The 17,691-nt window shown below is 38.4% G+C and overlaps 1 protein-coding gene across 4 annotated transcripts in view; it reads left to right on the top strand.

Moving 5' to 3' along the window:
* Positions 1–17,691, top strand: part of Foxj3 (forkhead box J3) — a 103,535-nt gene that overhangs the window by 10,783 nt on the left and 75,061 nt on the right. For all 4 annotated transcript variants that reach the window (XM_005353333.3, XM_005353332.2, XM_026782062.1 and 1 more), the window contains exon 2: positions 9,470–9,530. In XM_005353333.3, coding sequence (XP_005353390.1) covers positions 9,487–9,530 — 44 coding nt within the window. In that variant the 5' untranslated portion in view covers positions 9,470–9,486. The remainder of the gene's footprint in view (positions 1–9,469; positions 9,531–17,691) is intronic.

Below are 17,691 nucleotides of genomic sequence, written 5' to 3'. Positions count from 1 at the left end.
GAACTAGCTCTGTAGACCAGGCTGGTCTCGAACTCACAGAGATCCGCCTGCCTCTGCCTCCCGAGTGCTGGGATTAAAGGCGTGCGCCACCACCGGACTTTTGGTTTCTAAACTCCTCACTTGCATTATGAATATTTCCCTGTGAGCATTCAACGTTGTAAGTGCTCTTAAGATGCCCTGCTCAAGACAGCATAGAAGTACTCCACTGTGAATTAAGAGAAGAGTTTATGAAGCTGTTAACCTCCTTGGTCTGGATACTAGCTTTCTAATGGAGCCTAAGACTGTTTACTTCTCTCTAGTAGCTGAGGCATTACCTTGGCACATATTCAGTTCCCATATTGATATACAAGAACTTCTTTGAGTAAATTCATAGAGAATTCTTCTTAGTAGAGCTATCAAATGAGTGCCTGTTTTCTTCTGATTATGTATGTGCCATTTTCTCACAGGTAATATTCATTCTTTGCTTTCTGAAATTTAAGAAAAGAAGAATAATTGTTTAAGTGTTGGAGTTGAATAAATAATACCCAAAGACTTCAGTCTATCTGCTCTATTGCATATATGTAGAAGTATATAAAATAAAGTAAATCCTCACTTATTGAGATTCAAATATTGAAATTTTTTGTATATAATTCAAGTGTCTTGTTTTATTTTGTACCAATGTGTTAGTTTTTATTTTCTTATTCCTAATGTATTATTTGGGACATGGTCTCACTAAGTAGCCCTGACTGTCCTGGAACTTGATATATAGACCAGGCTGACCTTAAATTAAGAAAGCTCATTTGCCTCTGCTGGATTAAAGGCATGTGCAATCGTGCTAGACTCATATATTATTATATGTGCCATTATTGTAGTTAGCAAAATTGATGGCATTTTCTTTTTTTCTCGAGTGTATGTGGGGTGCCTGTGTGTACACAAGCACTCATGTTTTTTGAGACAGGGTTCTCACTATATGTAGCCCAGGGAATCTGTGATTGTTAGCATTAATTGTCAATCTAACAATTTAGAATAAGCTGACAAGGAAATGGACTTCTTTACATACCTTTGTGTGGGGCTTTATCTTGATGCTATTATTTGGGTGACACTGGGATTCTAGAACTGAGCAAGAAGTAGGTAGTGCTCATTCATGCTCTGTTGCTGATTGTGGGTGCCATGAGAGCAGCTGCTTCAGGCTCTGTCACCCTGACTTCCCCACCTGTTTTGATATTTTATTTATGTTTTAACACATAAAGCTTGCCTGAAGATCAGAGTGCAGATCTAATCCACTAGAGGCCAGGGAGTGGTGGCACACACCTTCAATCCCAGGACTTGGGAGACAGAGGCAGAGAGACCTCTGTTAGTTCAAGACCACCCTGGGCTGCACAAGATTTAATCTGTCTAAAAGCGAAACAGAGCTCACATACTTGGGATCATCCCACACCTTTAATCCCAGCACTAGGGAGGTGGAGACAGGAGTAATAAGGCTGGGTGGAGAGAGGAATATAAGGCGGAAGGAGACAGCTCAGTGCAGTCTGAGGTTTGGTGGAGACAGTTGCAGTCTGGAGATGCAGTCTGAGAACAGGATCACCCTTTGGTCTGAGCATTGCTAGAGGTAAAAGGTCTCTCTAGTGGCTGACTGCACTGCTCTGATCTTTCAGCTTTCATCCCTAATACCTGATTCCGGGTTTTATTTATTGAGACCAATTAGAATTTGCTACACCCACCATGAGGGACTGTACCTTGAACCATGAGACTTCTCTCTCCTTAGTTGCTTTTTTCTGGGTATTGTCACAGCAGCAGGGAAAGAAACACAGATAGTGACCTAGAGCTTCCTATGTAGCCCATGCTAGCCTTGAAGTATCCACTTGCTTCAGCCACCAAATGCCATTTTAGGCATGAGTCAATATGCCTGACCTTTCTCCTTTTTACTTTTTGTCATAATTTGACTCTTATGGTTCTTTTATCTGACTCTTATAAAATTCTTTTATATTGCTTTTGAAACTGAGTCATACCTTAATTACAATAGCCTTCCTTCCCCCTTTCCTCCTTCCACCCTTCCTCTTGGTATTGGGATTAATGGAATCTGCCTCATTCATTCACTCACTCACTCACTCACTCACTCACTCACTCACTCACTCACTCACTCACTCACTCACTCATTTGTTTATATGGTGGGGCTTCATATAGTCCAGGATAGTTTTGAACTCAATATAGAGCCTGGGACCACCATGAAGTTTTGATCCTCTTACCTCCACCTTCCAAGTAATAGGATAAGAGGCCTGTGCCATCATGCTCAGTTTTGAAATCATCTGAAAATATTCCTCTAATCGTGTCCTGATTAGAAACCCATGCTTGATTGTCTCTTGAATGAATCCAAATTATACCCTTTTTGGTCTGGTCTGTCAGTCATGCGTCTACTTGCTGTTTTTTTTTTTTAAATATTTATTTATTTACTTATTATGTATACAATATTCTGTTTGTGTGTATGCTTGCAGGCCAGAAGAGGGTACCAGACCTCATTACAGATGGTTGTGAGCCACCACGTGGTTGCTGGGAATTGAACTCAGGACCTTTGGAAGAGCAGGCAATGCTCTTAACCACTGAGCCATCTCTCCAGCCCCTACTTGCTGTTTTTAAAACCACTTTAATTTAGTTTTATTGTTATTATGGTGCTAGGGATTGGACTCTTAGCCTCATACTTGCAAAGCATGTGCTCTTCCACGGAGCTGTCATCCAGTTCTCACCGAATCATACCACCTTTCTCCAGTGGAACTAGAACCAAGTTCATACCATGCATGTAACATTTTTTTCTTCAACAAGTTCACAAACAAATTTGAGAGGAAAAAAGTATATTTGTGTGTGATTCTAGGACTAATAATGAGTATTCAGAGAATCCTAGTTGATGTACCCAGCCTGTTATTCCTACCCTCCCTGAATCCAGAGTTTCTTGTTTATTCAGAGGCTCGAATCATTCTGTGGTGTGAATCAGGGACGACAGGTACACAGTTTGCATGTTAGCTGCTTTCCCCTCACAGTAGCTGTGGGTATCTATTATCTTTTGGTTCTGTTTAGAATTGACCTCAGGCAGCCACTGTTGGTTGAGCAGATTTGAAAATGATGTGAAACCTTTCTGATAACTTTGCCTGGTGAATGAATTAACTGAATCACCTGATAGAACTTTTGATTAACAGACACCCTAGGGTTCATCCAGTGTTAATAAATTAGGATTTCTAGAAATGGAATAGAAATGACAGATGGGCAGTGGTGGCACATCTTTTATTCCAGCATTAGAGAGGCAGAGGCAGGTGATTGTTCTGAGTTCAAAGCCAACCTGGTCTGCAGAGAAAGTTCCAGGACAGCAGCCAGGGCTCCACAGGGAAATCCTGTCTTGAAAACTTTTTTTTTTTTTTAAGGCGATTTTAGGTAGCAGGGAGGTCATTTTTATTTTTATTCATTCTGGTATTGGAGACTGTAGTTCCCTGTCATTTGGAGCACATTACAGCATTTATTCCTCTTGACATTCAGAAAGTTCTGATAGGTTCATTTTACTTTTCAAGGCTATGATAGACTCTATTGCTTTGAATTATACTAGGCAAAGCACATGAATCCAATGCCCAAGATAAAGATACAGGATCCAGAGAAATGGCATGTTAATTTTCTAAATATAAACTGAGCTCACATTTAAAGCCCAGAACCCTTCAGCTCTCTGAAAGCTAGTTCTATCTTTGTTTAATGAATACCTTTGAAAGTAATTAAAATGGGAGGGCTTATTTAATATATTGGGATTGGATAGTTTTTTTCTTAGATTTTGAACATTGAACGAATGTCAGTAAAAGTGATTTGAACAATTAACATGGTTTAATTTGCTTTTGTCATATTTCCCATGGAAATAAATATATAAATTGGAGAAAGAAAAGGTCTTTTTATTGGACCACATGATTTGATTTTTAGATCCGGATGTTGCGGTTATGTTATTGAGCAGAGGAGAAAGACTGGAGCTTCAAGATTATCAGTGAGTTAATGACAGACCCAAAAATAGAATCCTCTGCTCTTTGCCTTGGTTATGATTTGGTTTGAAGAGGGGGCCTGTGATCTGGTTCTGTAATTGCAGGAAGTAAGGTTTTGGGTTTGGAACAAGTTACAGTAACTCTGTTGTGTTTGGCCAAGAAGTCTTCTCTCTCCTTTGTGTTTACCACCTGCTTTAAGACCATAGTTTGAAGCAGAGGGAAGAAAAGGGGCGAGTCTTATTAAACTTTGTGCTTTAACTCTTAAAAAGCTGAGGCTAATGGTTGCTTCCTCCCCCAACTCATCTTGTTTGTCTCTTGTTTCTTCTCGGACTTGATTAGTTTCAGGAGAGGGGCATATACTATGTAGTTAGTCCATAGGAAATAGTAGTGGTTTCCTTATTTTTTTTTAGATGTATGAACCTTAAAAATTGTTAATTTATTTTTTGACAATGTCATACATGTATGCATTGTTCGTATCCGCCAACTCTCCCCTCCCATTTCGAACTTTTGTAATGGGCTGTATTTGTATCATTGTTTAGTGGCTAGAGTATGGTTTGGAAATAATGGAGGCCTTAGAACATGGTGTTGAATGGATCAATTTGAAAGTGATTGTTAGGGGAGTTGTTTTCTAGTGAAGTCATTGCTTTACTTTCTTCTGTTCTAGCTTTGGATCTGTGGCAGGTACTGTACAGGAAAGAGCAGGAACTTGGCAGAATAAAAACGTGTATGGCTGCTGAACTCTTCCCCCGAAACAGATATGATGGGATATAATTCACGTATCATATAGTTTATCCATTTAAAGTGCAAAATCCAGTGTGTTTTAGTATACTCACAGGTGCAAACAGCACTGCAGTCTAATTTTAGAACTTTTTCCTCCTCCTCTAAGACACTCCATACTCCATAGCAGCCAGTCCCTACCCTCCTTTTTGTCTCCCTCTCTGGTAGCCCTAAGAGAGTCTATTTATCAATTCACATTTGCCCAGTTTTGGATATTTTGTATAAATGGAATGGAATCATATGATTATAGATTTTTGGCTTGTGTCTTTTTTTCCTTTAGCATGATGTTTTCACGGTTGTAGCATGTATTGTTTCTTTTTGTCAGTACTGGATGAACACAGTACTTTTATATTTAACACACTATTCACTCACTCCTCAGTTGGTAGGCATCTGGATTGTTTTACTCTTTTGTTAGGATTTAATCTGTAGGTTTTTCCTCTGGGTTCATATATTTAGGGAGGTTTCGTTTTCCTTTTTTTTTTTTTTAAACCCAGAAGTGGGATTGCTGAATTAATATGATAAGTCAGCTTTGATGGGCTGATGGACTCTTCAGAGGAGTTGCACTAGCACCAAAGGATTTTAAGAACTTTAAGAAGTTTAAAATTTGTAAATTATTTCACTGTTATTTCTGGGTGCAGGTGTTCCTACTTTTTCCACCGTGGCTTCTGGGAGTCAAAATCAGGTAGTCAGATTTTCATGACTAGTTTTTTTCCTCCAGGCCAGCTTGCCTGCTATTATGGTTTTGATTTGTATTTCTTTTGTGGTGAATAATGTTAATACCTGTGTATTTGTTAGATAGCTGCCTGTCTTCTTTGTAGCTAAGGCTGTTGAAATCTTTGCCTGGTTTTAAATTAGGTTACTTTTTTGATATCTGAGTTTTGAAGATTACACATTCTCTCTCTCTCTCTCTCTCTCTCTCTCTCTCTCTCTCTCTCTCTCTCTCTCTCTCATACATTCTGGATATAACTTGCTCTTCTAATTGACTCTAAAGTCTTTTGAGATAGAAGTAATAGACACAAATACTAGATTAGAGATCTGTTCAGTTTCAAACAGATCTTATTTTAACTTGCTTTAAAAATTGTCTGTGTTCAGATGTACATGTGTGGAGATCAGAGGCTGGTTTTGTGGAGTTGGTAGTTTATGTGGATTCTGGGGATTAAACAAGCAAGGGTGCCAGGCTTGAAGGATCATTTTACTAGCACAGTCTTTTAACTTTCTTTTTCACAATTCTGGAAGAAATGGGTTGACTGATTTATTGAACAAATGTAAATACAGTAGTCAACCACTGTAACAGTAACCAACTCTTAGCAACTGCTCCTTACCTGTTGTTCTCCACACCTGGTCTTCTGGCAACAACATTGCCATCTACTTCATGTCCTAGATAAGAGCTTGGCTAGTCTGGACTGTTTGTATAAATGGAATCATATAACGTGTGGCTTTTTGTGTATGAGTTTTTCACTCAGCACAGGCTTTCAAAAACTCATCTATGTTGTAATACATAAAAAAGATACCATTCTTTTCTTTTTATGGTGGAATAATAAGTTCCATATGTTGTCATTGATATATTAGTATATACATTGTTTTCCTATTCATCAGCTGATAGTCATTTGTTCTTTAATTATGAATAGCCAAATGCTATGGAATGTTTAAGCACAAATTTTTATAGGAATATATAAGTTGTCTTGGAGATACATATATCTATAAATAGAATTGCTAAGTTCATGGTAACTTCAAACTTTGAAAGGTGTGTGTGTTTCTAGGGATTGAATTTAGGGTCTTGAGCATGTTAGGTAAGCAGTCTGCCACTGAGCTATTACCTTCAGTCTCCTTTGTTTTGTTTTTTTAAGATTTATTTTTATTAGTATACAGTGATCTGCCTACACATAAGAAGAGGTCACTAGATTTAATTACAGATGGTTATGAGCTCAGGACCTCTGGAAGAGCAGTCACTGCTCTTAACCTCCGAGCCATCTTTCCAGCTCCCTCCTTTGCCTTTTAAAAAAATATAGTTGGTAGAGGAAAATATGTTTTCTAAAGAGTTAAAGAGTCAAAATGATTTTGGCTAATTCCACAGCTCTTCATTACCACCTACCTATAGTACAGACTACCATGGGTGATGTTTGGGTCAGCAGAGTAAATGCATCCAGATTACTGCCTCACAGTAGAGGTGAAGAGGGAAGAGATCAAGTCCTAGATGTTTGTCTTTTATTAAGGTCTGCCCACCTATAAAGTTACTTCTTTGGAAAGGAGTGTTTAGAGAAGGTGTATTTCATAGAATAAAGAGTTAGAACTGTTGGCTCTAACAGAGTTGAGATAGCAGAGCCCTGAGAGCCATCTTATATGAAAAGATTGCGGTTTTATGATGATGATGGAGTCACAGGAATGGGAAGTTCAAAATTTTCAGAAGGCAGTGTTTTGTGCAGGGTTGGAGAACTGAGGGTTCCCTGCTGGACACAGACAGGTTCGCTCTGCATATTGGCTTTTAAAGTACAATGGTAGGTAAACTACCCTTGAAATTATACAGCAGGAAAAGGTAACGTTGGACCTAAGCTCTGTGGTTTGACTGTGCTGATATTTTTTCTCTGTCTTGCTGTGGGTAGCCTCTTTCTGATTTTTGTGTTTTGATTGTGAATTCATTTATACACATTCATTATTTTGAACTCCTGTTTGGAGGATTTTTTTTACCCCAGACCTAGGTCAAAGGTGAGTTTCTCCTATATCTTACAGACATTTTAAGTGAGATTCTAGCTCTGAGCTTGTGTGCCAAGGGAGATACAGTACTGCTATACTAGTCCCATCCCCATGCCTCCACTTAGTGCCAAGGATTAAAAAACAGTTCACTTTGATTTCTCTTGGATAAGACCTATGTTTTGCTGCTTTTACTTTGAGAGATCTCAGAGTTTGTCAGAATGTTCGAGAAAGGCTGGTTTTAGTACTCTGCCTACCTTTAGTTTCCTCCTCGTCTAGTTTTACTTTTATACCTTATTTCATGCCAAGTTTTTGGTTCTTTTATAAGGAGTTTTAGCAAATGTAGCTGGCATTATAGTTATTTTCAGTGGTTATGGTCATCGGGCCATCCATCTTGTCATCCCAACAAAAACAGATGTTTCTGTCTTTAGTTAGTTACTGAGAACCCATTTAAGTTTCCTAAAGATTATAAACTTAGATTAAAATCTCATGATTTATTTGACTCTTTTAGTGTTTAGAAAATAACAGAGTTCAAACAAGGTTTTGTATTTCTTCTTTTGAAAACAAGTTCTTACAGCTTGTTCTTACTGTCTAAAGTACTGCCCAGCAGCGTTGTGCTGGATCTGAGAATGAGTGGACTCTTCAGAATAAACACTACCTGTAGATGCTCACATTTCACCATGTGTACTCTATACATTGTGTACTTAACCTACTCCAGCCTTTCTGTAGTCCTGTTATCCTAGGCATTTGTGGATTATATTTGTGCCTAATAAACATATTGGCATTCTGCTATTGTTATACCGTGTGCTAATAGATACATTTATATTTATTCATTTATTCTAAACAGGTCTGTAATGGCTAATGCATAAAATTAGATCGATGGTATTATCCCCAAGTTTTTTTTTTTTAAGATTTATTTATTTATTATGCATACAGCATTCTGTCTGCATGGATGTTTGCACACCTGAAGAGGGCACCAGATCTCATTACAGATGGTTGTGAGCCACCATATGGTTGCTGGGAATTGAACTCAGGACCTTTGGAAGAGCAGCCAGTGCTCTTAACCTCTGAGCCATCTCTCCAGTCCTATCCCCAAGTTTTAATGAAGAAAATAGTAATGTATCAGAATCTGAACTTCTCAAATACCCTTTTACTCAAGTGCTACTCTGCTCTTAACTCTCTGATTTTAAAGCTGTAGTGTGAATAATAAAAACCCAGAGACTAATATTGGGGTTCAACCAGAAAAGCAAAGCAGCCAAGGCACTAGAGAAGTCTTACCTCTATCAAGACTGGGTGACCTCGGACTAAACAGACAGCCTCTCATTTTATATTCCCACTAGTGCTGGAATTAAAGGCATATGACTCCTTAGTACTGGGATTAAAGGTGTGAGCTGCCACCATTTGGATTTATTTTGTGCGACCAGGGTGGCCTTGAACTCACAGAGATCCATCTGACTCCCAAATCCTGGGATTAAAGGTGTGTGTCACCATTGCCTGACCTCTTGTGGCTTTAGCTTTGCCTCTGGTCTTCATACAAGATTTATTTATCCAAATACAAATAATATACTACTACATAAAGCACTGCAACTATTTCTAAAGATCAAGTGGATTTAATAGGCAAAACCAATAAGATAACATTTTTTATTGAAGACTGTTGTATTGGGGAGAGGATGTGAGCATAGGTACTACTGGCATGCTCAGTGCCAATAGTAGCTTTCAGGCACCTTGCTGGAACGCGGAGACTCCTCCTGAATACTTTGGACATACTCTGTTCTGTGACTCATCTGTTAAGTATTATGAGGTCTCGGCACCTTCCATGTCAGAGTTACAGTGTCTGTCTCTTCTACGTGATTGATATGTGTGTCATTGATACTGTCAGTAATACTTTTCATTCATAATGCTTTCTTAATTGTGATTCTTTTAGCTTTTGATTTTTGTTTACTGTTTTTATTAGAATTGTAGTTAGGTTATAGTTTAATTTACTTCGAAGCATCTAATGATTAATTCTTCTTTACTTTTAGATTTTCTTTGTGTCCAGATGGGTTTGTATGGACAGGCTTGTCCATCTGTAACTTCATTAAGGTGAGTACTCTTCTCTTTCTTTTTTTCTTTATTGGAACATCTAGCATTTGAAAAGTTATGTTGGTCATGTCATGTTGCAGTGAAATTCAAGGTGAGGCTTATAGGCCCATATTTCTATATGGTGTGGCAGCCAGGTTCTGGAGCCATAGGCCCCATCTGAGGTGGCCCTGCTGTCACTGCCCTAACAAGGGTCAGGATGTTTTACTCCTTCCTTTATAATTTGGAGGATTCCTTATAGAGATGCTGATTCAAGCCTATGTGACAGCTAGCATACAGAGCAGACAGGTAGTTGTGGACATGACAAAAGGCCATTCACCTGGTTACTTAGGAGACAGAATGCTAATGTATTTCCCCTAAGTTAAGTTTTGGTATAAAGACTGTTTGGAGAATAAACGGAGAAATTCTTCGATTTCATGAGAGACCACTGAGAAAGAATCTTCCTCCCAATAAAGCCATGTGAATTGTATCTTTATTTCCGCGCCTCCACACCAGTTGAGAAAGATAGTTTATATTAGGGTCTGGTCCAGATAAATAATTTATGGTCCAGGCTAGTACTGGACTCCGACAGAGGCTCAGTAAAGTTTTTTTTTTTTTTGTTTTTTTTTGTTTTTTTGTTTTTTTTCCAAGTCAGGGTTTCTCTGTAGCTTGGAGCCTATCCTGGAACTAACTCTTGTAGACTAGGCTGGCCTCGAACTCATAGAGATTTGCCTGCCTCTGCTCCTGAGTGCTGGGATTAAAGGCATGCGCCACTACCGCCCTGTAAGTTTTGTTATAGAATAGCAACACTCTTCATTTCTCCAGTGAAGTACAATAAGTCACCCTCTACTGTAGAAAATAATATGCTGTTTTGTGAAGTAGTGCAGTTTTGTGGAGTCGGTGTGGTATTTATATTTACAGACTTGCGAGGAAATGGGAATTAGATCTCTTATTCTCTAGGGATAATCTTGAACCTGAAACAACATATCCACACTTTTGTTGTTTCTTAAAAATGTAATCTGCTTTCTACTTGTTTTAATTAAAAATGCATTTTGATTGCTTTATACAGATCATTAAGGTAGACTAAATTACTGATTTTAACTTAAGAGCGGTAAAAACCTGTTATTTAGGTTATTCTCTTCTACATTAAACTAAACAAATGAAATTAAAAGGTAGGAATTAAGTTGTTTATTGTAAGTTAGTGGTTTCAAATTTTTTTATAAGTTACTAAATTCTTTGAATCCAATCTTGTGGTAGGTGCAGTGGGTAAAGCAGACAAATACAAGTTTTTCTAGGCTCCCATGTTCTATTCTTTCAGTGACCTCTGAGACGTTGTTGGTTCAAGAGTTGATTTGAAAAGTAACATTACTAGGTGTGGTGATACATCTCTTTAAGCCCAGCACTAGGGAGGCAGAGGCAGTTTAAGGCCAGTCTGGTCTACAGATCGAGTTTCAGGGCTAATTAATAGAAAGACCCTGTCTCAGAAAGCCGAAAAAAAAGTTTAAACCCAATTTTAATTGAAAGCATTCCAAATTAAAATTTAGAATACTAAATGTTGATTGCAACAGCTACTTGTTACAGGTTGCTGCAGTCAGTATCGCTTATTCACCTGATAAACTGCCACATTCTAACATTCTATAACAGTAGAATAGAATCTTTTTTTAAAGATTTATTTATTTATCATGAACACAGTGTTCTGTCTGCATGTATCCCTACACGCCAGAAGAGGGCACCAGATCTCATTACAGATGGTTGTGAGCCACCATGTGGTTCCTGGAAATTGAATTCAGGACCTTTGGAAGATCAGCCAGTGCTCTTAACCTCTGAGCCATCTCTCCAGCCCTAGAATCATTCTTAATTTCCTCAGTGAAGTACAATAAAGCATCACACACACACACACACACACACACACACACACACACACGATGATGTTGTTATGCCCAAATCCATGGGTTCCCACAAAAGCCAACAAAGGAGACCAAGTCCCATATGTAAAAGCAAAGATTTCATTTTAATCAAGTATGCAAATTCAGTCTCAACGCATGTCCAACATATTGGAATATCCGGAGACCCCCGAGCGCAATTAGAATTGGGTTTTTAATAGTAGTAAAGGTGGGGGTGAGGGGTCTCTGAGGTTTTGGACCCTTGATTGGCTCACATTTGTCTAGGGGTATACTGGTGAAGTGCTCAGGCAGGTGATCCTATCTATAGCGGTTGGAATGTCAGGCATTTTCTTTGAATGGTCTGCTCTTGGGTGGGGGGTTGGGTAATCTAGGCCTGCCAGGCATTGTCTCAGGGTTAAACTATTGAGACTCCAGACTCCATTTAAATTTATCTATGGCCAGAGTCCCAGGTGATAATGGTTGGTAGTAACGAATTTCCTTTGGGTGACCTTCCCAGACTTAGTTTTCGTGGCTGGCCCCTACCAAGTAAGCAGAAATACTTGTCGGGTCGTGAGAGTTATCTGATGAGAGCTGAGGAGGAAGAGACTAGAAACTGGAGTGGTAGGTGTTATTTTGAACTTGGTTCAAATGACCCAGGGAAAGCTTCACTGAAAAGGAGACATTTAATTGATGAGCTTTCCGGAAGAGTGATGGCCTGAGCCAGATATAGATTTGGTATGCAGAGAATGAACATCCTAAGTAGAGAGAATCTAGAAATTGCCATAGTAGGAGGCGGTTCTGTGTTTGAGGAATATTATGCTGGCCAGTATTAACTGGAGCAGAGTAAGTAGAGGAGTAGTATATTACTAGTGTCATGAATGGGAAGTTAAGGAGAATGTAGGTTTGAGACAAGTTCTGATTTTCTAGATTCACATAAAAGGAAAATGAACAGTGAATTTGGTTTTTTTTTTTTTTTTTTTTTTTTTTTGGTTTTTAGTACTAGCATTCATTAGACTAAGCTCCTTGCTATTCTAACACATTTTCCACCTACTTAACTTGAGGTCCCCCCACCACTTTGAAGGCAAGGGATACCATCTATATTGTTCTAAAAATAATTTTGGGTAAAAAAAAAAGCCTGCCAATTTCTTTATCTCAGAACTGCTCTAGGGCTAATTTGACTCAGTAGTGATAGGAGGAATCATTTTTTTTAAGTATTTTTAGAACTTTGGGAATGGTTATATCAAGCCATTTTTGTAGACCTTCCACTAAATAGATTTCATTAAAAATAATTTATAATGGTGTATGCTGGAACAATTATGAAGTTTTTCAGTTAAGTTGTATCCTTGCCTAAATTTTGCTTCATAAAATTACAGAACTGAGATGAATTTATAATTTACCCACAGTGTGCTGTAATTCTTGTGTATAATATTTGAGAATATTTTGTTTTGCTTTCGGTAATTATTTGAGAATATTTTAATGCAGTTATAAATCTATCAACTCAGACATTGAAAGCCCGGTAACATCAGAGTCACAGTAAAGACTTCCATTTTTGTAATATTCTGTATGGCTCCTCCTAAAAACAGAGATTCCCTTTTTCAGAGATAATGTATATGAAGAGGACTGTTGTCTGTCATTGGTTTTTGTAAGTGAATGCTGTTTTCATATATGAAAGGAAAGATAATGTCCTCCCTTTCTGAGGAGGATGTTAAAAACTTGATGACTTAAAACAGCTATCGTGCCCTTTTCCAAACTAGAAATACTTGTCTTGTTGTTGTGACAAAGTATCTAATCAGAGAAAAACAACAACAACAACAACAACAAAAACCCAACTAAAGAAGGAAGGGTGTGTTTTGGCTCATGGAGGGCCTTTAGGCCACTGGTCACATTGAATCTGCAGGCAGGAAGCAGAGAGTGAAGAAAGCTGTTGTTCCCTTTCTCATTTTTAATTCAGTTCGGGACACCAGGCCATAAAATGGTACCTCCCACACTTAGGTGTGCCTTCCTACCTCAGTCTAATCTAGAAAACCCCTAAGAAGTGGGCAGAGGCTTGTTTCTGCAGTGATTCTAAGTCTCATGAAGTTGACAGTCAATCTTGATTGACCATTACCTTCCAAATAAGAGCCAGATTTCTTGGAGTAGCTTGAACCCACGGAAATACTGCTTGTTTCCCTTCCTCCCTATGTATTTATCACCGCGTGCTTATATGTTATTTATGTCTAAAAAGTAACTAACCCAAAGTTAGAAAGTACATGACTAGAGAAGAGTCATCTGTATGGCTGTGGAGGTTTACAGTCTCCAAAATAAAACTTTTTGGGTTTTGATGGGGGAAGATGAGCTAAATGGACGAAAACTACACCCAACTTCCTTAAATATTTACAGGAATTAAATTGTATTTTGTTGTAAGTGATATTAGGTCCTTGTTAGAATGCATTAGAATTGGTTTTTAAGTTATAGTTGCTGTATTTTTATGATTTAAAAAGTAAGGCAATTCCATTTTGTCAATAGATAATTATGTGTGAATTCAGGAAAAACTCAAATTTCCTCTGAAGTACTGTTTGTGATAGCTAAATGTTGATATAACTAGTTCTTACTAACACTTTGTTCTTTACTTGATAGTATAGGCAAAACTATTTGAGACAGGTTCAATATGTAGCTTAAGCTGAACTGAACATCCTGATCTTCCTGCCTCAGTCTTCCAGTTGTTGGAGTTACAGGCTTCTGCCACTGGTACTAATTACAAGGCCTTGTGTAGAGGTGCAGCCTGAGAGGTAGGGGCAGGAGGATTAGGCGTTCAAGGTTATTTTGTGAGTTCCAGGCCAGCCTGGGCTTCCTGAGACCTTGTCTCAAAAAAACCAAACCAAAACAAAACAGGCAAAAAAATTATGATGATATCCTATTCTGCTAATTGAGATTGCTTTATCACCTGTGTCTTGATTTGGAGGCTCATACCAGATATTTGGACAGAAGAATCTTAGTAGAAATAATCTAACTAGATAAAAAGTTGTTAATTAGGCACCAGAATGATAAAAGTAAAACTCTCAGGTATTGTGAAGAAAGACATAAGAAGACATCAGCTACTCATAGGACTTAGGGGCCAAAGATACAATTAGTAACATAGAAGATAAGCCTTTGAAATGGGAATGCAGAAGTTGAGTGTATGAGACTTGAGACCTAGACTTCTGAATTGGGTTTGACAGTGCTAAATCTCAAATGTTAGAAACATCGAGAACTGGATATACTTGGTGTTTTGGGAAGATGCTGGGGGAATGTGTGCAGCTTTTCTGTGTGCCTGCTTTGTTTTATTTACTTACTTACTTATTTATTTATTTGTTTATTTATTTATTTCCACAATGTTTAGCTATGTAGTCCTGGCTGCCTGTCTGTTTGCCTGCTCTCCCTCCCTCCCTCCCTTCTTGTTTAACTATGTAGTCCTGGCTGACCAGGGATCTCTTAGGTAGATCAGGCTGGTTTGCCTGCCTCTGCCTCCTTAAATACTGGGATTAAAGGCATGTGCCAACTAAGCTCTGAGAATGCTTTCTTAAATTCCAAAGAATAGACCTGAAGGTACAATTCACTTCCTTTTCTAGCTTTGCAGTCTGTTGTTTTGGCTATTCTCTAGCCAGGTGGTACAGGAGCCCCAAGTGCAGCCCTGGCCTGTGTTGGTGGCTAAAAAGCCTCAGGCAAATGGCTTTTTTGTGGATTCATATCCAAATGTTGTGTGCCAAATGTAGCACAAATAATAAAAGCCAGAAGCCGGGTGGTGGAGGCGCACGCCTTTAATCCCAGCACTCGGGAGGCAGAGGCAGGCGGATCTCTGTGAGTTCGAGACCAGCCTGGTCTACAAGAGATAGTTCCAGGACAGGAACCAAAAGCTACGGAGAAACCCTGTCTCGAATCAAAAAAAAAAAAAAAAAAAAAAAGCCAGAGACAGAAATTGAGGAACAATCCAAAAACCAGCAAAGCAAGGCAGCCAAGCCACTAAAGAAGTCTTACCTCTACCAAGGCTTTGCGATCGCAAACTAAGCATCTTATTAAGCCTGCCTCTCCTCCCATTTTATATTCCCTCTAGTACTGGGATTAAAGGTTTATGACTCCCTAGGACTGTGAGCCACCACCACCTGGGGTTGTTTCTGTATTAATCTTGTGTACCCCAGGGTGGCCTTGAACTCACAGAGATCCAACGGACTCTGTCTCCCAAATCCTGGATTAAAGGTGTGTTTTGTCATTGCCTGACCTTGTGGCTTTAGCTTTGCCTCTGCTCTTCAGACAAGATTTATCAAAATACAAATAATATACCACTATATAAAATTGCTATCTATGAAAATGTGTATGTACAAGTATGTCTAAATATATGGTTTATTTTGAGTAAATACGTAAAAGTGAAATAATCGAGCCATGTGATACATTTGTGTTTAACTTTTTAATAAACTGCCAGTTGTTTCTAAAGCAGTTGTGCCTCCTTTACATCCCCACCATCAGCACTTCATTCTAGCTGTTCTCGTAGGTGAGTAGGAGATCCTCATTGTAGTTTTTCTCATTATCTGATGATGTACCCAAGCATCTTGACATTGTGTATCTTTGTTCAAGCACCTGTCCAAATATTTTGTCATAAAAGATTGGTTTTCTTACTGAATTGTTGAAGTTCTTTATATTTCTAGATACAAGTTCTTTTAATGATTTTTTTTTAAGTTTTAATTTTTTATTCATTCACTCATTCATTCACTCACAGATACCCACTGCCCCATTGTTGTAATTAGGGTATCTATTGCTGTGACAAAACACTACGACCATAAAGCAAGTTGGGGAAGAAAGGATTTATCCAGCTTACACTTCCACATTATTGTTTACCACTGAAGGAAATCAGGACAGAATTCAAACAGGGCAGGATCCTGGAGGCAGGACCTGATGCAGAGGTCATGAAGGGGAGCTGCTTATTGACTTGCTCCATAGGCTTGCTCAGCCTGCTTTCTTAGAGAACACAGGACCACCAGCCCAGACATGGCACCACCCACCATGGCCTGGGCCTACCCCCATTGATTACTAGTTGAGAAAATGCCTTACAGTTAGATTTTATGGAGGCATTTCCTCTCTGATGACTCTAGCTTGTGTCAAGTTGACACAGAGAATTAGCCAATACATCTTTCCACATTTTGTTTTCATTCTCCTGACAGTGTTTTTGAAGAGCATAAAAATTTAAAATTTGATAAAATTTATCAGTTTTATGAACTAGGTGTGTAGGTGTGAGTTTATTCTGTAACTTTTAGATTTTACGTTTAGGTCCATCCTCCCCCCTACCCCCCACATTTTTGTGTGAGATGTGATGTCAGATCATCACCCATACAGACACAAGTATGAACCTTTTGTTTTAATATCATTTTTAAACTCAGTATTTTTTTTTTAATTCAATGACTTGTTTTTGGAACTTTTATTGAAAGGCAACTGAAATTGCTTGTTTGTGTTTTGGGCTATATTCTGTTGAGGTAGCTATATTGTAGTTTTAGAGTAAACTTTGAAAACTGCTAGTCATGCTTTTTAAATTGGGGGAAGAACCTAATATATGTTATATTTGTCAACTGATAACTTGAAAATTAGATAATAATATCACCCTTGAGCAGATGACAATAAGTTTCAGCAAGAATTTTAGCTAGGCTTAGTGACCTATAACTTAAGCACTAGGAGACTGAGGTAAGAGAATTGCTTGAATTTTTAAGCCAGTCTGGGCTACATAGTGGGTTCCAGAAGATTTTTATGGGTGCTCGGGATTTATTGGTCAGTGGATAGGATGTTGCTTTTAGATGGGAATGCGTTTTAGTGTGATATCATGCTGCATGATTATAGTAAGTACTTGGAATTGATATTTGAAGGAGGCCAAAGGGATAACAGACTGGGGAAGTGGAGAGTCTATAGAGTTCCCACTACAAAGAAATAAACGTTAACGATGATAAACATGCTAATTGCCCTGATTTGATCATTCTATGTACCATAAGTGTACATATGCTGGTTGACTTGAAATAAGAGAAAAATTTAAAAGCCCTCAGAAAATTTAAACGAAACTTCATTGTATTTTACTTACCCTTTTGTAGCCCCAGCATTTGAATATGATTGAAAAGCTGTCCATTGTACAGTTTTCTTACACCAATGTTAATGTCTCACAACGGTTTTACTACTTGGTAACATTATTAAATAATGGCACTGCTTTAGACTTTGTTTCTTTTTCCCAGCTTTCAGCTGGTTTGTGTGTGATCTAGTGACCTTCCTTCCTTCCTTCCTTCCTTCCTTCCTTCCTTCCTTCCTTCCTTCCT

The sequence above is a fragment of the Microtus ochrogaster genome, chromosome 10, assembly GCF_000317375.1.
Source record: "Microtus ochrogaster isolate Prairie Vole_2 chromosome 10, MicOch1.0, whole genome shotgun sequence".
Lineage (NCBI taxonomy): Eukaryota > Metazoa > Chordata > Mammalia > Rodentia > Cricetidae > Microtus > Microtus ochrogaster.
This window is presented reverse-complemented; position numbering and strand designations above follow the sequence as displayed.